This window comes from Phasianus colchicus, chromosome 19, assembly GCF_987193195.1.
Source record: "Phasianus colchicus chromosome 19, bPhaCol1.hap1.1, whole genome shotgun sequence".
Lineage (NCBI taxonomy): Eukaryota > Metazoa > Chordata > Aves > Galliformes > Phasianidae > Phasianus > Phasianus colchicus.
The window spans coordinates 3,929,698-3,951,361 of NC_143454.1; the positions used below are offsets into that span (position 1 = coordinate 3,929,698).

The following is a 21,664-nucleotide window of genomic DNA, read 5'->3' on the forward strand; positions in this document are numbered from 1 at the left end:
GGATTTCTGTGGATTTTGTGGATTTCTGTGAGGCCCCATCTGCAGTACTGCGTTCAGCTCTGCAGCCCCCAGTACAAGAAGGACAGGGAGCTGTTGGAGAGGGTGCAGAGGAGCCACAAAGATGATCAGGGGACTGGAGCACCTCCCCTATGAAGACAGGCTGAGGGAGCTGGGCTGTTCAGCCTGGAGAAAAGAAGGCTGTGGGGTGACCTCATTGCAGCCTTCAGTACCTAAAGGGAGCCTACAAACAGGAGGGGAATCAACTCTTGGAAAGGGTAGATAACAGCAGGACAAGGGGAAATGGTTTTAAGTTGAGGGAGGGGAGATTGAGGTTGGATGTCAGGGGGAAGTTGTTTGCAGAGAGAGTGGTGAGGTGCTGGAACAGCTGCCCAGAGAGGCTGTGGATGCCCCGTCCATCCCTGGAGGTGTTCAAGGCCAGGTTGGATGGGGCCCTGGGCAGCCTGGGCTGCTATGAAATGTGGAGGTTGGTGGCCCTGCGTGTGGTGGGGAGTTGGAGCTTCGTGATCCTTGAGGTCCCTTCCAACCCTGGCCATTCTGTGATTCTGTGAACACAAATAGGAATGTGAGTGTTTGGTACTGTTTGTTATGAGCCCTCTCATACACTGGCCTTAATGTCAGGAGATGATAAGGGTAAAAGTGACTCTTCTTTCTTACGTTGGCCTACCTATGGGTTTTTCCCAATGGATTCTTGCATTACAGTGTGGCTGACAAGATTTCCAAGGCCCTCAAGCTTTTCAAAGTTTAGACAGCCAGAGGAATTAAATTCTCTGATGAATGTTCTCTTCTTTAAAATGACATGATACCCCAGGTGCCTGTATGCTTCTCACAACCCTGCCTCCCAGAAAGTGTCTCTGCAGATACAAGGCTAGGGCATGTGCTGAACACTCCTATTAGGATTCCAGTTGAGTTACAAGCAAGCTTTGGAAATGCACTATTACCAATGCTTTTCTTTGGAATTCCTTTCAACTTCAAAACTTTTCTGTTGAAAAAGATGTAGAATTCAGTATTCTAGAGGGCACCAACTTTGTTATCTTCATCAACATGTTTTTGCCTTTCTTTAAAACAGTGCTTTGAAATACCACTCTCAAATATAAGTATGAATGTATAGGTTACATATTGTCTGTTGATTCAGATTCATGGAGATACCACATTTTTGATTTGGGACCACCATGTGCTTTGGGGAGGGAATATTCCCTGTAAGTAAAGGTTAGAACTCCTTTGTGACAGCTTGTTCTGATTAGTCACTCGATGGTGAGACAGCCAGTGCTTTGCTTTGGCTGTTTCTTCGAGTGTCTGTAAAGAAGCCTTTATCCTGGTTGCTTTCTCAGTTTCTTCACCTAAGATGATTTCAGTATTTCATTTCTGAGATAAACACTATCCTGTGGAGGCAGAAAATAAAGCAGAGGAAGGGAGCTTGTATTTAATCTGTGTATCTCAGGAGATTTTTTATCAACTGATATAAAGCACTTGGTTTCTTGTGGGTTTTTTTTGGTTGTGTTGCTTTGTTTTGTTACTAGCTAGCTGAGATCTGTCTTTACTGAAGCCTATGCTGTGCTAAAATACATGTACTTGTATATTTCTGGCAGCACGTTTTGCTTATTCCCTTCCTTTCTTCCTTCTGTAAATACTGCTGTAGTTTTTGCCAAACTAATTTTTTTTGTTCTACTGCTTAATTTGCAAGCTACCACCTGCTGGTTTTCAAGAGCAGAGGTAAGAAAGACGGGCTTGTTAGAGCCTGTTTGTTGGTCCTGTGTTGTTGTCTTCCACAAATCTGAAGCCCTGCACAGCTGCTGTGTTCAGCTTTTCTGGATGCAGTCACCCATTCAACAATGTGCTCGTGTCTCATCAGCCATTAATTTGTCCATCTCTGCAGTATGGAAGACTTTAAGAGGATAAAATGGCAGATAGTGGGTGATGATACTTCCTTCTTTCTCTAAAATCCTCTTTTACATTTCATGGCCCAAAAAGCTTTTTCTGAGAGCTCATAGAGCTCATGCTGGTGGCACATGGATGGTGGGAGCATTGTGTTTTTCAACAGAAAGGTACTTGCATGCTATTTCTGTAGCTAGATTGTCATCAAAATTGTGATTGGATGAAAGATTGTGATTTTTTTTTTTGTTTAATTTGTTTTCCAAGTGAGAGCACAGTCCAGACTCTTGGGAAAGGATGGAGTTATTCTGAGCTCTGTACAAATCTGCCTTTGAAAGCTTTGCAGGCCAAAGTTCTTAGATCCCCTTCTCTACTGACAAGAAAGCTGCAAGAGATTGTGCATTGGGTACTGGAAACCATCCTGTGCTTAAGGCCTGTTGAGTGGCCAGCATGATGAGTGCCTGCCAGACTGTTGCTATTCAGTGTGGCCTTTGGGTCGCACTCCACGTGAAGTAACCTCTTACTCTGCTCTGGAAACATGGGTCAGACTGGGCTCGGAAACAGCACAGGGCTCTGGCTGATCCTGTGAGAGGTGCTGTGCCCTGTGGCTCCAGTAATATCAATTATTTAGTTGTTATTTCTGAAATGTTTGTCTGTACCCCAGTGATAGTCAGTTCGGGAGGTTTTACCAAAGCAGCTTCCTAGTCATTATCTTTGGTTTGTCATGACAAAAGGCGCGTAGGAACTGAGGGTTTTCTTTCTCTTGTGAAGTTAAAAATATAACAAATCAAAGTGATACAGTTCTGAAATTACAGTGTTTTGCTATAGTCAAGTGCTAACTTAATTTCAGTTAGAATCGCCGAGGAGTTTGGGGGAAGGAAAAGAGATTTGAGTGTAGAAAAATAATACCTTTGAAATGCAGTTGGGAGAATAATGACACAGCAAACCCTGCAATAAAGGCACGAACCTCCCATACGTCATTGTCATGAACTTCAGCCATCCCACACACAGCCCACCCTTCCTTTGGCTTTCCACAGTTGTCTTAGCAGAGCTGTTGGAAAACTGAAATTTACGGGCAGTAAATACTTGGAGAAGTATCTGAGAGTCCCCGGGGCTGTGGAGAAAAACAATTGGTCGTGATGTTGCAGAAGGCTGGCTGACACTACACTGTGATGACAAGCCTTGTTGTTGATTATAATGTCATTCTTGTAGGAGTTAATTTGCTCCAATGCGCCAATCCTGCGTAGACACATTAGGAAAATACAAAGCATTCAACGCATTTGTTTGGGTATTTTGATGAGTGCTGTACGATACAAACACACCATGTGCATCAGAGATGCTGCAAGCACTTTCTTGCCTTTTCTGGGTGCTGTGCCTGAAGTGATGAGCTGCACGCTCGTGTTGGGGGCTGCTGCCTTCCCCTACCTGCACACATGCAGCCCATGTCCTGCTGCTCTCCCAGCTCCATGGTGCTCTGCTTCTCCATTCCTCCCAGCCCTTTCCTTCAGGTAGGGAATGGCAGCCTCTCCCAAGAGCTGCTGCTCTGCTGCTCAGGGTGTTTCTAGGTATTTATTTCATCAAGGCATCTCTACTCTTTTCCCCACTCAGTTTTCTCCCCAGCACAAGAAAGATGCAGAGCTCTTGGATGGGTCCAGAGGAGGCCACTGAAATGATCAGAGGGCTGGAGCAGCTCTCCTATGAGGAAAGGGTGAGGGAACTGGGCTTGTTTAGCTTGGAGAAGAGGAGGCTCTGGGAGACCTCATTGTGGCCTTCAGTACTTGAAGGGAGCGGATAAACAGGAGGGGAAATGGCTGTTTGTGAGGGTAGATAGTGATAGGACAGGTGGGAATGGTCTTAAACTGAGACAGGGGAGGTTTAGATTGGATATTAGGAGGAAGTTTTTCAGCCAGAGGGTGGTGAGGCACTGGAACAGGTTGCCCAAGGAGGCTGTGGATGCCCCATCCCTGCAGGCATTCCAGGCCAGGCTGGATGTGGCTCTGGGCAGCCTGGGCTGCTGGTTGGTGACCTGCACACAGCAGGGGGTTGGAACTGGATGAGCACTGTGGTCCTTTTTAATCCAGGCCATTCTATGGTTGTATTATGTGATTCTATGATTTTGCCTCTGTTCTTGAGAAGGTAGATTTCCCCTCCCCCCCACTGCTTGCTCTCGCTGACTCTTAGGGTTTGACTAATTGCTGCCTTCTCATTTTGGGCAGTTGGCCTATTTAATCAACTTCTTTCTGCCTCCTTTATTTTCAGCACTGGTCCTCTGGAACAGGAGGATAAAAGCAGCCCAGGAGAAGCACGTTATGCCTCCCTTGTTATGGACTTGCTTGTGTCTGAACCTGCTTCTTCCTCATCTGCTTCTCTGTGTCCCCGAGGCACTGAGTGCCCAGACCCCAGGCTTTTGGAGGCTGAGTGCTGCCTGGTGACTGCTTGGTGCCGAGCCTCACTTGGGTCTCTGTGCTCCTTAGAGTCGGGTTTGTCTTCTGATTCAGGGACTTTAGCCAGTTATTCAAAGCCAGAGAGAGTGCCCGAGTGGCAAATCTCAGCATGCTTTTGCTCTGAAGAAACCACGTTTTCCTTCTGTACCCTCAGTACCTGATTCCAAGATCCCAGACTCTACAAAAAATAGAATCAGGAGGCTTTACTGACTCTGCATTCCTCACGTTTGGCTGCAACTCTGATTCACTCAGAACTGTGCAAGCCCTTTAGCAACAGGGATCTGCTACCTGGAGAGGCTGTGGATGCCCCGTCCATCCCTGGAGGTGCTCAAGGCCAGGTTGGATGGGGCCCTGGGCAGCCTGGGCTGGTATGAAATGTGGAGGTTGGTGGCCCTGCATGTGGCAGGGGGTTGGAGCTTCGTGATCCTTGAGGTCTCTTCCAACCCTGGCCATTCTGTGATTCTGTGGACTGCTGTATTTTGCTCCATAGCCCACAAAAGCAGAGAGAAGTGTTGTCAGTTAGTTCCCAAGCTTGGTGGGCCTTGTTGGGCATAATGGAAGTGAAGGCTTCTGAGTGTGGAGCAGTGGTGGAGCTGATAGGTCCGTCCCAGCCTTCAGGATGTGCTGAAATGTCTGCTGTGATGGGGGAAGCCTGGAGTTGGAGATGATGTACGTATAGCAAAGTGCAGTCCTAAGGGTTGGGTGGTTTGCTTACAAAAAGCAGACAGCACTCAGTGACTTCTCCACTGTGATGCAGGTGGTGGCAGGATGTGGTTATTAATGATGTTCAGTTTCAGACAGGAACAGAGTCTCCAGGGGAGACTGCATCAAGTTTTATGGTGCAGGTGCTTTGGATGCAGTTCCAGCAGTTAAGGAAGATTAATTCTTATTCCTCAGCTAAGACTGATAGCTGATGATAGGAGGCTCCTTAGTTTGGTCAGTGGAAGGAATGTGTGTGTGGAAATTCTTTAATACCAGCACAGCAGAGTGCAGCACTGGAAGTGGAGATGCGAGCTCATGAGATCAATGTCTGTGCTTCAGATAGAAAGCAGGAGCTGGAGTTGCCTTTTTGAACAGTCCTTCCTGACCACGAGCACCCAGATGGTGAATGTGTGCCTGGAGAATGATGGGGGGCAGAGGGGAAGGATTTACTGCCTGAATTAAGAAGCTTTCTCCAGAGATGTGTGCTGAAAACACAGTTACAAAGAGCACAGAGGGGTGCTTTCCTCCATGGGATCCTAAGCATGTTCAATATAGTGCTTACAGAGGGATGAAGGAAAATCCCCTGGGCATTTCCTCAGCTCCCAGCATTGCTCATATACATCAGAATACAGGAAGTACTTTTCAGAGCCTTTGCTGGGTTCAAAACTTTACATAAATGGAGACTAGTAGGAGCATCCCTGGGTATGAGGCACACAGGGATTGAGGAAACCCAAATGTGTTGGTATTATCGCGTTGTCCTGTTGCAGAATAGAAGTACTGTTCATCTTAACTTGATTAATAATGTCTCCTCCAAGCTTCCATTCCTATCTAGGTCCCCTCATCCTTTCTCTTTTCTTTGTTAGTCCGTAAGCATGTTTCCTGTTCAGACATACCCAAGCCCTGAGATTAACCTGCTCTTTGCATCCTTTCATCCCACATCATTCCTGCTTCTTTGCCTCTCCCAGGATTTAATTTCAAATCCTCTCTCAAAGGAGCTATTAAAAAAAAAAAAAAAAAAAAAGAAGGAAAGAAGAAATAGTTTGCCAACTGCTGCTCCCATCCTGGGACATGTCCTTATTTGTCATCAGCAGATACTGCTCAGCTTTGGAGTCACTCCCCCTGGATCATGCAGTGTGCTTTGGGACTGCACTGCCTTTTGCAAGGAGGTTATTGATGGCAGTGCTTGGGGTTGCACTCAGTGCTTTCTAAATGCAGGTGTGCCCTGCATTTGTCATCCATCTCACAGTATTTAGAATTCACAGAAAACGGAAGGCTGGCAGCTTGAGAAATGTATAAAAATGGTATTCCTACTCTTGGAAATATTAAAATAATATATCCTGATGAAAAGAATTGTTCTGAAGGAGGTTATGAAACAAAATTGCTGATGATAAAACCATTTGTTCTTCATTCTGACCTTGGTTAGGATGACTCCAAAAAGCACCAACAGCATCTGGTGCTCACAGTGCCGTGAATTACTGCAGCCATGGAGGGCAGTCGCTGCAGCATGGAACAGGGATTTGCTCTGCTTTGCTCATCCTTTGCTATCCTGACCCAGGGTAGGCTTGGGCAAATGCCTGAAGTGCTTGTGGTGTGCTGTAAAACAAGGCTGCTGCATCTCAGCTTCAGCATCAGCACAGGTCAACCTCTATAAAATGCTCTGGAGTGCTTGTAGAAGAAGTTTAAACCATTATCACTATGAAATTTGGGGGGCTTTAAGAGGGTACTGTGCTCCCTGGATGAGATTCAGGAGTGAGCTGAATGTGTCTGGGGAATTTGCTTGAAACCTGACATCCAACCCAATTATTATGATTAAGTTAACTCTTTATTCCAGTGGTTTTGGAGCAACCAGGCTGTTGGTAATCCTGTGTGTGATGTCTGCTTACAGAGCCAAAGTCCACGTGTTCCCCAGGGCTGCTGAGGTTTGAGGGCACCCTCGCCTGGTTTGGCTGTAAGGAGCTCAAGAGTCCCCAGGAAATCCATTATGGAGCTGCTGCTAAATGAAACTGAAATACAGAAGAGGCCTGAAAAATGCTTCTCTTCTTTTAAAATAAAGAATGAAACTGAGGCACTTGCAGCATTTACAGTCCATTAGCGACCAGTAATGATTATGAAGCAAGATTTCCATGGTATATAAATGTCAGAATGATCTGAAAGAGCCTGGCTGTGCTTCATGTCAGGAAAAGAGCTGAATGCTCGAGATATCCCTCCCCCTAGTTCCCTTTCTTCAAAGTAATCCCTTTGTATACTGAGCCCAACCTCAGCCTTCTGGTATTTGCAAGGGCAGGAAGTTAGAGACTCCAGGTTAATCCCCACGGCCTTTGCATTTGTCAGCCCACAGCTCCTGCTCTCCTTCAAGCACAGCCAGCTCACTGCCAAGGGGTGTGTTTGGTGGAAGGGAAGCTCTCTGATAACCTGCAGTATGTCTGTGTGCTCCTAGAGATGTCTGTATCTCAGAGCTGTGATTGTTCTTCGCTGTATCCCTCTTTCAGGCTCAGATAGGTGTATGGGGCTGGTAGAGCCCATCGGTGTTGGAGAAGTGGCCTTATGCCCTGTGTTTGTGCTCCTGTGGTGTGCAGAGGATCTGTTGCCACATCTGAGTGAGCCAGACCAAAAAATGAAAACCAAATTCTGGTGTCAGCCATGCGGTGAGGTGCCCGGATTCCCAGCGTCGTTCAAACAGCAGATGTGGATCCAGGGGGGTGGCTGGGAGCTGAAATAGCGGTGAAGTCTTTGTCCTTAAAGATGAAATTACACCTGGGTGTTCTGTTTGTTTCTTATAGTCTGATGGGGGATGATAAGGAGTCGAGGGTCTTCCTTGGAAACAAAGATGGTAACTTATGTTTGGATTCCTAATTTTGTGTCTGACCCAGATCAGCCCTGGAGTGCATTGTTTGAACTCCTAAAAATAAAGCAGTGAGATTAGTATTTGCCTTAGCTAAGAAACTCTCATGAGATGTGGTCATGAACTGAAGGCTTCAGGCCTTCTGTTTGCAGATGCTTGGGTAATGAACTGCGGAGTAATTGCTCCTCAGAGGCTGTGCTTCAATCTCTTTAGGGATGATGCATCTCGTGCATTGCCAAATGCGTTGTTTTGAAATTCTGTCTAAAGTTTGATCTGAAGTTAGTGCACAGAGGGGAACAAGGCTGGGAGCAGAAGAAATTGGAATTTTATCATGAGGAGGTGGTTGCAAAAGCTTCCCTTGGGGCAGCTGCTGCGAAGGATTGTGTTGGGATGAAGACCAGGTAGTGAGGGCTTATTTCCCTTGAGTCAGCTTAGAAGTGGGACTTCATTCTTAAATGTTATCCTGAATGGAAACTTCCTGGTAGGTAGGTGTGCGAGGAGCTCAGCAGGAGTGCAGTGCTGTGGTTTCTGTCACCACTTTGAGCTGAAAATACTGTGATTCTGCAGGCAGCTGTATGATGCTGGGCAGCCTTATGGTTGGGGAGCCTAGGACATAGTGTTGTTGGAAAGGTACCTGCATGTTTAGGTTGCCAAGCCTTGTTTGTTTGTGGTGTTGCACTGCAGAAGACTAAAGGTGCCATGCTGGAGGTGGTACTCCTTCACCATGCAGAAGACCTGCTTTGTTTCTCAGACTGGAGTGGAAGCCCTGTGGGACCTGAGCTGCTTGCTCTCCTGTCTGTACCTGCTGTGCAGGTCGGGGCAGCACGACCACTTCTGCAGCTTCACCACTCTGTAGTCATGCTCAGAAAATGACAGTTCTGCATGCTCGTGGAACTGCGTTACGAGTTGTTGGTGAGGAAGAATATTGGTGCAGCATCTCTGTTAAGTACTGATCGTATTCAGACCGCTGACCTGAGTGTGGAGAACAGCTTGTATTCGTACAGACAGCGTGCTCTGAAGTGTCCTGCTGCATTTGCTGCCTTTGTCAGTGGGTTGTATCTAATGGGAGCTCTGGCAGCAGACACAGAGCAGACACATCACTGCTCTCGAAAGAATTTTTCTTTTATCAGTTGAGCTCGGGCCTCCGTGCAGCAGAGTTGCATTCCAGCAGCATCTCCCCGGGAGATGAAAGCAGAGGCTTGTTTCAGGAGCAGGGATTTTGCTGCAAGAGCTCCTGCCAGAAGGACTGTGCTCTGAGTGCTGCCTTGTTCAACAGAGCACGTCTTCAGCCCCCCAATTCTCTCCTTGCTCAGTGATCATTTATTTGTAGTTATTAACACAAAAGAAGAAAGGGTGCTTAGAATTTAGGAAGTATGGGACACCTTTTGGAGGTTTCTTAAGGACATTTAGGATGAGTTTGGCTAGTAGTTCAGTAAGTGGCAAAAGAGGAGAGTGAATGCAGAGAGCAGTCCCTAATTTGCCTTGCTCAGGTGAGGTTGCAGGGCAGTAATGGCAGTGGCAGCAGAGTGGCTGTGCCAGAGATTTCCCAGCCCTTTTCTCCATTCTTTCTAGTGCTCTGGCATTGCTGCATCCATACAGCATCACCACGAGCAACCTTCCTTTGTACTGCGTGTGCCAAACACTTGCATCTTCACATGTCGCCCTGAAACAAGACAAATCCCCTGTGAAATCGTGCCTGGTATTACAAGAAGCACGCAGTCCTTGTTTCTTCTGCCCCAGTAGCCAGGCTGTGAGCAGGGATGTAGCTCCTGAATTTCCTTCCTTCTCCAGTTACTGTGGCTGTGTGAGGCAGTGGTGGGATGTCACTAAGAGGGCTGTGTGCAGCCTGGCATGGCTCCTGCCCAGGAATGCTGCTTCCTATGGCAGTGTGCCTGTGTTTGTGGGTGTTGTAAGCTGGGGAGAAGAGGACAAGAAAGGCTCCAACTGTGACAGGTTGGTGCAGAGTTGTTTGTAATGGTGGTGATGGTGTTGAAGTGATGGCCTAAAAGTGCAAAGAGGGGGAGAAACATTTAGGAAGTCATCTTTCAGCAGGCTGGAGGTACGTAGAGAAATGTGGGTTCAAACACGCTCGCTTTTCTGAAGTGTCTGAGTTTACACAAGCATGTTTCATCTTGAAGCTGTTCAGGATTTTGGAGCTGGAGGAGTCAGCTTTGCAACCTTGTGTAAGCAGTCATAGAGTCATAGAATGGCTTTGGTTGGAGGGACCTTCAAGGATCATCCAGTTCCAACTGCCCTGCCTAAGGCTTATGGCAGGGTTTCCAACCACCAGGTCGGGCTGCCCAGGATCCCATCCAGCCTGACCTCAAGTGCTTCCAGAGATGGAGCACCACAGCTCTGGGCAGCCCATTCCACTGCCTCACGGCCCTCTGAGTAAAAAATTTCTTCCTAACATCTAACCTAAATCTCCCCTCTGTTAGCTTAAAGCCATTCCCCTTTGTCCTATCACTATCAGACTGTGTAAAAAAAAAATTGCTCCTCCTCCTGCCTGTAAGCTACCTTCATGTACTGAAAGGCTGCAGTGAGGTCTCCCTGGAGCCTTCTCCAAGCTAAATAAACCCAAAGCCAATAAGCAGAACAAGTCAATAGGAGATCCCTTTCAATGCTTTCAGTTCTGTCTTATTGGTCAGTGCATTGAAACCAGTCCATATTTTGGAGATGAGGAGCTGTTGCACACTTGGCTGGGAGGTGAAAATATCCCCAGGGACTTTGCTCATACAAGGCAGGGAGGTGATGGTTTGCCAATATAAGCAGCAGTAATCTTTCGTGATTCATTCAAGGGCATCATACAGTGAAATAAAACCAAACCAGTGTGATCACATCAAACTCCTCATTTTCTGAATGCATGAATGTGTAGATGAGGAGATCCTATTTTGGGAAAGGTTCAAGGGGGGCAATCCAGGGTGAAGCTAGTCCTGGCCAGCTGAAAATCACGCACTGAGCAGGAAATGCTTTATAGTAATGAATGTGAGGAAATGAATCCGTGCGATGCAGGCACTCTCCAGAAAGCAGGTCTGGTGGCATAAGGACTGCTCTCAGCATAGTGTCAGTGTCAGAGTATCCTCCATCCCTGGAGGCATTCGAGGCCAGGTTGGGTGGGATCCTGGGCAGCCTGAACTGATGGGGGGCAGCCAGCCCACGGCAGGGGTTGGAGCTGAGGTCCCTTCCAACCTATGAGAAGAAACAATAGAAAGCAGCAGGAGAATTCAGAGAGGAAAACAAGATGAGTTACTCTCAGCTCCTGCTTTACACCAGTGCAGATCTGTCACTGAAGTCATTTACACCGGTACAACTGAGAACTTGCCTCAAAGCTTTTCAGCAGCTGAAGGGGATTTATTTTAGATGGAAAGAACGTGTTCGGCATAGCTTGGCCAAATGACACCTACAGTGGACTTGGCAGCTGTTAGCAAGTATTTATGGGATGTAAACAGCAAAGGGAAAAAGGATGGAAATAGAGCGAGCTGCGGGGGAGCGGAAAAACGGGATGAAGGTGGGGAAAGGAAGTTTGTACAGCTGTGTGGCTGAGGCTGCAAAGAGTCCATGCAGGTGAGCTGAGTGAGCCGATGTGTTGGCATTACCTGCACACAGCACCGAGACTTTCTGTGCTTAGTTGCTGACAGCCCCATAACTCCAATTCGTGCAGTCTACATTTAAATCCATTTGTGATTTGACTCCTTTGGCATGTGGGCACAGCGGGTTCCCCAGTTTGTGTTATGTGTCTGTGTGTAAATCCTTCCCTTAACGCCAGCCTTTCCATGCAGTGACCTTACCAGGTAGCCCCGTGTCTCCGTGCTCAGAGATGCTTTGCTATTTTTACTTCTTATCCTATCGAAGTTCATCTGTTTTATCACCAGACTCCATCGTTGCTCTAAGATCCGTCTGCCTCTGTTGACATCAAGGAGGATTTTAGATTTACTGTCCCAATGGAGTTGGTATCATCCTCAAACACTGCCTCCTCATCTGCCCCTTGTCTGTGTGCTGAATGAAATTGCTTCTTTCTGATAACAGCTTGTCTCCGTTTGCTCTGCTTTCCATCTTCAAATTCATGATTCGTCCATGTGCTGAGCCATCCCATCATCACAGTCTGGCTGAGGTTGATTCTTCCAGTGATTCTTCTTTCCCAAAGGTCTCTGGAATGCATCCATCCTTGAGTGCTCCAGAACAACCCTGGTAGATGTTGGATGCTCTCCCTTGAAGCCATGCTGACTCTTCCCCCCATGGTTTACCTCCTGGCTGTTGTTCCCGTGTCGCTGTCCTTCACACTGAAATCAGGGAGACTTTTTGGGAGCCTTCTGCTGTCATTCCGCTTTTTCTGTATTTGGCTCTTGTTTAGCTGGCGTACATTCAAGTTCCTTTAGAAGGCAGCATTTATGCGTTCATGGTTTCTCAGTGGCTGTTTGTCTGATAGTGTCTCTCTTTGTTCTCGGCACAGGGGCTGCTCCCAGGTTGGGGTTATCAGGGCGCTGATTGAAGCTGGCATCCCTGTGGATATGATTGGAGGAACATCCATCGGTGCCTTCATGAGTGCTCTGTACGCAGAAGAACGCAGCTACAATCAGATGAGGATCAAAGCCAGGCAGTGGGCCATGGTGAGAATTCCAAATGTTGCATTTCCCTTCTCAGATGAGAGCTTAAACACAAGCATTGGTAGGCAGCAGCCATCCGAGGCGGTGCAGCCATCTGCGCCTGCGTGCCCCAAGGCTTGGCAGGGAGAGAGTGAAGTCCAAAGGTTGCTCCCTGTTGTGCTGCAGCCCCAGGAGTTCCTTGAGGAGAGCAGCATCCACATACTTGGTTTTGCTCTGTGCAGCCTCCCAGCTACGCTACACATGCAGAAGTTCAAGTGTGTTAGCATGCACTGATTTCTGTTGTGTCTTTATTTGATGTGCTGGAATCCGTTTCCAACTTCCAACAAATGTTTTTTCTTTTGTATAATTTTCTCTCTTTCGTTCTCACATGCTGTCATTTTTCAGTGGAACTGATTGACAGAGGTAATCCTTCTCTTCACTAAATGCAAAATGTGTGATTCACGTTGTAGCCTTAGAGTTCTGGAGTGGTGATGCTCTGCTGCAGGGGAACTGCTTGACATTAATACTTATTACAGACAAAGCCATATATTTGTAGTTAGATGAAGGTTTGGGAGGTTGTTTGAAACAGTGACGTTTGTGAGTGAATTTATTGTGGGATGCTGGGGGGAAAAGAATACTAGCACCAGGTTGCACTGGTTGAAATTGATGAGTGGTGAACATCTAACGTTGTTTCTGAAGTTTGCTTGTTATAGTAGTATAGTATATACTGTAGTATTGTGCATTATTTATATGAAAATCACATTTTAATGTTGGCTTCCTTTTTGAAAGGCAATTCTTAAATCACATTGAGCTCTGGGTCTGAATGAATCCTGAGTTTTAGGGTGAAAAAGGAGGCATTGCTTGTGCATCAGTGCTGTTTGCCTCTCCTAGGTGCCTTCTAAGCTATGGAGTGAAGCAGAATTGCTGTGTAGCTGTAAGACATGTAAGACACCACGTATCTTGCAAGCTAGCTGCTCTGTGGCACTGAAATACACACTGGGAGCTGTGCACATTTTTGCAGTGCCAGTGGGAGGGTGGCTGTGGGAGCTGGGCAGTTCACCTCTGTCATTGGGGGAGCGCAGCTCTTGTGCTGTACTGCCTGTGCTGGGAAGTGCCTGAAACATCAGCTGTGATACAGAGCAGTTTGCTGCAATCAGAAGGCTGCACAATGCAGAGGAGGCTTGAGATTAAGGATATTAAAACCAGTGGTACTGAATCGCTTCAGAACATTTAACCTTGTGGTCTTTATTTCCTGAGCATCAGAGCAGCAGTGAGATCGCCCTGCAGTGACTCTCCCTGCCTCTAGCAGTCTGTGGCTCACTGCCTTCTCTCAGCTGCTCTTATGTTTAATGGTCAGGTCGGAGTGGTGGAATTTTCCTCCATGCACTTGTCCAGGGGATGATCTGCTTGCCTGACGTGCCACGTCTGTTCTGTGTGTGGAGAGGCAGAGCTGGCAGTGCTGCTGTGTGGGTACCTCAGCGATGGGCTTCTGTGGCACTTCCATTATTGCAGCTCCTGCACTCCCTGGCCTCAGCTGCCATCACGTTTGCTTTTACCAGAAATGGTTAAAGGTAAAATGAAGAAATTTCTGCTATTGATGGACTTGTGAACACGAATTGCAAAGCTGAAAGAAGGTTTCCAAAAGGAAGGACAGGCTTTGGCCCAGCAGTGCGTTCCAGCCATTCAGGTGTTTGTCCCTTAAAACCTGCATTAAGGTTAATGTCCTCTGTTAGAGCAAGTATTTCTCATTATTAATCAAGAATGGATTTCCTTCAGGTTTGTATGATTGTGCTGTCAGGTCTGTGTTTAAGCAAGGAATTACAGAAGGGTTTGAGAACAGAACAGCCTGCTCTGCTGGAAGCCTTCTCCCTGCTGGCAGCCTGCTCTGAGCTCCGGCCAGCACAGTGTTTGTGTGCTACAAAGCAGTGCAGCCCCCCTCCCCAAGCTCGGATCACAGCTCATTTACAAAGTAGTTTGAGGGATTTTATATATATATATCTACTTTTATTTTTTACCAGTGGCTTTTGTCAGTTATTCACAGAATCACAGAATGGCCAGGGCTGGAAGGGACCTCAAGGATCACGAAGCTCCAACCCCCTGCCACATGCAGGGCCACCAACCTCCACATTTCAGACCAGCCCAGGCTGCCCAGGGCCCCATCCAACCTGGCCTTGAACACCTCCAGGGATGGACGGGGCATCCACAGCCTCTCTGGGCAGCTGTTCCAGCACCTCACCACTCTCATAGTAAAGAATTTCCCCCTGACATCCAACCTCAATCTTCCCTCCCTCAGCTTCAAACCATTTCCCCTTGTCCTGCTGTTATCTGCCCTTTCAAAGAGTTGATTCCCCTCCTGTTTGTGGGCTCCCTTTAGGTACTGAAGGCTGCAATGAGGTCACCCCACAGCCTTCTTTTCTCCAGGCTGAACAAGCCCAGCTCCCTCAGCCTGTCTTCATAGGGGAGGTGCTGCAGCCCTCTGATGATCTTTGTGGCTCCTCTGCACCCTCTCCAACAGCTCCCTGTCTTTCTTGTACTGGGGGCTGCAGAGCTGGACGCAGTACTCAGATGGGGCCTCACAAGAGCAGAGCAGAGGGGGAATTATTCTCGATTGCATTGTGATGCAGCAGCTGTAGGTTAGTGAGGAGAGCAGCTCCTGTCCCCAGCACCCTACAGGAGCGGGGCAGATCTGCAGAGCACACAGAAGATCCAGAAATGAGCAGGCATAAAAGGGGCTACTTCTCTAAGTGGCAGCTGAGCAGATCAGCACTCCCAGTGCTGCAGTCCCAGCTCTGTTCCTCCAGAGCAGCATCCCAGGCAGCAGTGCTGCTGTGCAGGGGGGCTTTGAGGAGGGACCCCAGCACTGCATGCTGCACCAGTGCTGCTTCTGTGCTGTGCAGGGAGCTTTTTGCTGGTGGTTATTGCTGGGCTCTGTGTGTGTCAAACCTCACGGCAGAGAGGCTGCAGCCCAGGGGGGATTTGAGATGTCTCCATTGTGATGGATTAGATAACTCTCAGTTGGCTTTTTTCTTTTTTTACACCATCAAAACAAATGCTGGTATTTGTCCTGCAGTCATTTCTCTTCCCTGGTATTTTTAGAAATGGGCAGATCTGTAGTACAGCACTTTGGGGCTGGGAGAAGGGAATTTTTTAACCAGTCGTGTTTTCTGCACCTAATGAAGCAGCAAAGAAACGACTTTATTTGGGGTGTCACAGAGAGCTCTGAGAAGCAGCAGTCAGGTTGGTTGCTGTATAATGCCTTCGTTTTCCTTCTGTCCCTGTGTTTAAGCAGCAGGACTAAAACTAAACAAACATGCAAACAAAGCTTTCATGTTAACAGAGTGCTGGGGATTTATTTTTTATTTTTTTTTTACAGGAGGATATTTCAAGGTATACATATTTCACAAAGAATGGAATAGTCTGTTGTGGAAAGGAAAAGGATTATAGGAATCTTCAGTTAAAAGCTTCCAGTAATGAGAACAGTGTTAAGAATTGCTGGGTAGGATCCTGCAGCCATTTGCTGCCTGTGGGCTGAGGCCACGCTTGCACAACAGCTCACATTCATGTAAGCTGGGCTTCCTGAGGTTGCAGCTGTACAATGAGCTGATCTGGCCAAATTTAATCACTTTTTTTTTTTTTTTAACCTTTTGCCACGCTGCTTTGTGGCCAGCCCAGCCCTGGAGCTGTTCCTCCAGCAGCTGGGGAAGGAGGGGGATGCAGGCCAGGTTAAAGGCAATATGCATGGCTGGGAGGGGATGGATGCAGTGCCCACATGGGGGGCATTTGGTGTGGGCCTGCTGCTGGGAGTCAGGAGGAAGCATGAGGAGGGGGTGCAGCAGTGTCCCACAGGGGTCCACCTTTGGGCTGGTGCTCTGCAGCATGTTTATCAGTGGCACAGACAGTGGGATCAGAGGCATCCTCAGCAGTGTGCAGATGACGTGGTAGAAGGAAGGGATTCCATTCAGAGGCACCAGGCTGGGGCTGGGGGCTGTGAAGGCCCCTCCAACCCAAACGTTCTGTGGTTTTTATTTTACTTTTGTGAATTCCTCTGCATGCTACCCTGATTTACTTTGTGTGCCAGGTCTTCCTGTGCACAACAGCAGCTACAAGGATGGGTCCAAGCAAACAAAGGCAGAGCATTAGATGAGCAGGCAAACACTGCTGAGCTCAATTGGCGTGAAGAGCAGGCAGAATATTTTGGGAAGGATACCTCCTGGCCAGAGGGGGTCAAAAGAAGGTGAAGGGAGTGTTGGTTACTGAGGCTTAGCCCTGATTCATCACAGCAAAATGTACCACAGGCTAAAGCAACCTCATGTGCACAGAGAACCCTGACGAAATAAGAACTTAGTTATATATTTTATGTGAATAAATGAGCACATTTTGTCTTTTAAACGGGGCTGAAAAGTTGGAGGATGTGCACTGGCTGTGTGCAGGAGGGGCTGGAGGAGAGCCTGAGCCCCACGGGGGTTTGTTGCTTTTTAACAGCATCTTAAATGTTATCGACTGGTGGTGAAGGTTTTACTCACTGGGTTTGTCTGCTTGCAAAATCTAAATCAGGACAGATTGCTTTTCCCTTTCTCAGCAGACCATCATTTCCTCTGCCTTTCAGGTAGAATTCTATGCTCCAGACTACTGACAAAAAGCAGAAATATAAGTTGTGTTGTTGTTGTTAAATCTTAGATTTGTTGTAGCAAGAGGAACAGGAAGAATCTATTTTCCACGTATCTATAGCTGTGACAGCTCATCTTTACCATTTGCATTGTATTATCTGGGGTGCTGAAATGAAGCCCAAACGAAGCATCATCATTTGGGAAATTCAGATCATAGATTGCACACAGAATCCAGGCCCAACCTCTGCTTTGCAAGGTATTGTTAACCCATCCTGCAGCCACCTGCAGCTGTTTGCCAGCTCATGGTTGTGCGGGTGGCACAGGAGTGTCACAGCATCAGAACATCTCACCTGGAACAAATTCCCTTTCCTCCTGTCTCCTTTGCTGCCCTCCCAGCTGGCTATGGCTTCAGAATGGTCCAAGTGTTCATTTGGATTTATTATCTCTTTAAATTTTTTAATAGTTCACCTTTAAATCTGAACTTCCTCTTTATCTCTTTCTGCCCTTGGGATGAATCTCTCGCACTGTTTGTGTGAGTAATGCTACTTTCTCTCTTAACTTATTTTTCTTCATGCATTCCATTGCTTTTTCACTGACAGTGTGCAGCCCAACCCTGAAAAGGCACTATGTGAAATTCTGGATTCCTGCTGTTGTAGTTTAAAATGTTTTTACACTGGAACAGGTTGCCCAAGGAGGCTGTGGATGCCCCATCCCTGCAGGCATTCGAGGCCAGGCTGGATGTGGCTCTGGGCAGCCTGGGCTGCTGGTTGGTGACCTGCACACAGCAGGGGGTTGGAACTGGATCAGCAGTGTGCCCCTTTTTAACCCAGGCCATTCTGTGATTCTATGATGATTTTTCTACTCCTGCTTTTAATTGTATTTCTTGCAACAAATTTTTCCCATACCCTTGCTGGACTGGGGTTATCCTGGTATTGACACCAGTTTGTAACCATCCTGCACCAAAAAGCAAAATAGGCAGAGGTCACAGTTCAGTTCTTTTTGCCCATTCTCACCTATGTTTCCTCTTGTTGTTCCACTCTTTCCCTGCTCCTCCCTTGCTGAAATTCCTTACCCATGGGGGAGCTTTTAAAAGTTGCTCCCACTGGGAGCCTTTCCAAAGGGCTGTGTTCACCTGGAGGATGGTTTGTGCAATGGGGGCAGCTGTTCTCAGGTAGCAGAGGGAGGTGGATGGCAGCAGCAGCTGCTGGAAGGGCGTCTCTCATTTATGAGGATATTAAGAAATAGTCGTTAATTAGAAAGCTTTTGTTCATGTACAAAATTACTGCAAGCCTTAATTGCAGGTAAAACAATGAGACTCTGCAATAAATAGGTCATTTGCAACAAGGGTAGCCTGATGTGTGGTGCACCGTTTGGAGATCCCTTCTTTGGTATTAAATAATGGAATTTTTGCAAATTCTTCTTTCCTGGAACTCATCGCTCTCAGCACCACCAGAGACCAAATCCCATTTTAAGTACAAAACCAATTGCACGTGACCCTTACGCTGGGGTGGGACGTGCAGTTTGGTGGCACACTGTCATCCCCCCTGTGTGAGCAATGCTAACAGATTGCTCCTGGGCCCTGTGCTGAGGATCTCTGCTTCTCTCACATTTTCCCTTTGTGTACTTGCTTTTCCAGACTCTTTTTTCCCCTTTATTTTGCATGGCTGTGTTTTCTCTGGGTAGATAGATAATATATGCTTAAAAGCAGCTGGGCTCAGCAATGTAGGCTAATCCTTCACATCACTGCTAGAGTAAAGGAAACGCCAGATGTTGATTGCAGAGCTTTAAATAGATGCAGGTTTTTAGAGGCTTCTTCATGCTGTGGGGGTCCAGCTGTGTATGCTGCCCTATTGTCTGCCAGTCTGTTTGTTAAACTGCAGAGCAACTTGGAGGATAAAATATTTCATCTAATATAAATGTTTATTTTTTCTAGTGAAGCCTTCTTTGTTTATAAAAGAGTGAACTCATAGAATCATAGAATGGCCTGGGTTGCAAAGGACCACAATGCTCATCCAGTTCCAACCCTCTACTGTGTGCAGGGTTGCCAACCAGCAGACCAGGCTGCCCAGAGCCATATCCAGCTGGTGGATTCCTTGTGGTTTGTTTTTGTCTTCAGTGGTGTGTTAACTGAATATGGTGTCATGTATTCAGGCACAGCATTTCGTTGGGGTTTATCAGACACTGAGTCCCATAGCATGGTTACAGGACTGATGTGCCCATGATGCTGGTTGGGTTATCAATTACATTGAAATCCTTTTCATCATTTCATCTGTAGGTTAGTGCATGGTTGTGCCACATCTGAAATGGAAAGGAGGGGAAGAAGAGGAAGAGGAAACCATGAGAGCTGAATTACAGCATGTGTGTTGGAAGAGACACGATTGCCAGTGCCTGCCCACTGCTGTGATACAGTGGTGTGTGCAGTGCTTGAGGAAGCCCAATGGGATCTGTATCAGACCTCTATTACTGATGGGCTTCCTTTCCATGCAGGCAAACTGTGTGTTCATTAGGGTAAATCCTAAACACGCTGTAGCTTCAACTCAAAAGGGAGATAATTAATAATTTATTTCTATTATTAAAATAAGTTGTACCATTGGTGTGCATTTGTTAATGCCTGGGCCCATGGCTTTGGAATCTAGTTTGGATTTCGTGGTAGAAGGGACACAAATGCACAGTCCTCCATAGCCTTACTGCAAACCAGTGCAGAGCTTGGTGCTTTTTGGTGTGCCTTTCTGATGCTGTACGTGGATTTATTGGTCGTGGATTTGTAGTTGTTTTTCTGTCCCCTTGATGACTTTTGCACAGCAGCAGCAATGCTTCCCACATGTTTGCTGTAGAGTCTGAAATGTGACCTCTCTCAACTTGCATGTGAATAGTATGAATTACTTGAAATGTTTTTTTTTTCTTTTTAGGTTATGAATTCAGTGTTTAGGACTATTGTAGACTTGACGTATCCAATAACCTCAATGTTTTCTGGAGCAACTTTTAACAAGAGCATCAGCAGCATCTTCAAGGACAAACAGATTGAGGTAGGTTGCTCACTGCACTGTGCACACATGTATGTGGCTGCACTGCATTCTGCTGTAAGAAATGTCTGTCTTCCATTTTAGTTTTAGGTACAGGGCTGTGGGATGCTGGAAAACACACTGCAACTAGGAAATGTCATGTCACACTGTTATGGTGGATGTTCATTCATCTTGGTGAAATTAGGAATATACAAGAGGAATAGTTTCACTACTCCTGTTTGACAGAGGGACCCGTTTGGCTGAGAGCAAAAGTTTACTGGAGTCAAATTGATGAGATGGTTTTATCATTGTGTTCCAGAATGTGACTCTAAGAGACCCTTACAGCACCTTACAAAAGAATGTTGTTAACAGGACAGCAATGGCTTCATGCTCCATTGGTTTTTGAAGACTGCGTGCTTATGAACAGCTTATTGAAAGCTGAGATAATGTCCAGGCTTTCCCTGTTGCACACACAGTGCTGTAACCACCAGGTGCTGTGTGCTCTGCCTGAGCTGACAGTGCAGAGTCCTCCTTCCCTCCAGCTGCAGCTTGTGAAGTCAGTTATCAGTGGTTGTCTTTCTCCATCACTGGGCTCACAGGAGGTTTGGGTACCTTGCAATCCTACCTCATTATAGTCTTAACCACATTATTCCTGTGTTTGGAATCCTTATGATAAAAGATTCATAAATATATTTAAAATACACTGACAATTTGCTGCATAATCTGAAACATTCCCTGCTTAAGTGCAAGGATGAAAGTAAATGATTAATCATCACATGTGGCTTAAAATAGTGTTGTGCTGTGCAGGTTTTAGTGATAAGACCCGAGACCTGAATTATTTTTGTTTTGTTATTTGGATGGCAGCAGCCATCCTGTTAGCTCTCCAGTCGTGTGTGTCCCTTCCTGGAGCACTCCAGCTTCTATATTTGGTTTCAGCAGTGCCTGATAGGAAAACCAGAGTGTCGGGTGACTACAGCAGCTCTTTCTGTTTGATTTGATGCAGCGGAGGAGCTGCAAAGCATTGAGATCTTCATGGTGGTGCTGAGCTCTGCCTTCTCCCAGTTAACCTGGTGTGAACTATGGCAGGGTGTGCTGCAGTGTGAGCCATGGAGCTCTGAGGAGAAGTGAATGGCAGAATGGAGGAATGCCTCCTGATGTTGGCTGGCTCTTGCTCCCCCTGGTTTACTACCATCGTTGCAGTCAATTTATTGTACTTGCCTTTGAGGTGCAGCAGTTTCTTCCCTACCTTATGATTTTTATGTATTACAGCTGTAATTCCATGATCTGTCCTAACCTTGTGGTCGCAGGAAGGGAAGTTTGTCCAAGAGAAATCCAGCTCTGGAATCCAGCATACAGAGCATCACCTCTGAGTGCAGTGCTGCAGGGCAAACCCTTCAGGCTGTGACCATGGATATCTTCCAGCTGATAGACAGGGGGAAATGTGTGCCTCTGCAAGGAAGGAGGCATTCACCTCTAATTGCAATTCATACTGTCAGTGCTGGTTAGCCAGGCACATCAGTGGAAAAACAGAAGCTGAAAGCTGCCTAAATGTAAAGGGTAACTTATAAAATGACAAAAGCTAAATTAAAAAGCA

The 21,664-nt window shown here is 46.8% G+C and overlaps 1 protein-coding gene across 4 annotated transcripts in view; it reads left to right on the forward strand.

Moving 5' to 3' along the window:
• The window catches only part of PNPLA7 (patatin like domain 7, lysophospholipase), a 116,685-nt gene that overhangs the window by 72,296 nt on the left and 22,725 nt on the right, over positions 1-21,664 (forward strand). For all 4 annotated transcript variants that reach the window (XM_031601535.2, XM_031601531.2, XM_031601532.2 and 1 more), the window contains 2 exons: positions 12,329-12,485; positions 19,978-20,094. In XM_031601535.2, coding sequence (XP_031457395.2) covers positions 12,329-12,485; positions 19,978-20,094 — 274 coding nt within the window. The remainder of the gene's footprint in view (positions 1-12,328; positions 12,486-19,977; positions 20,095-21,664) is intronic.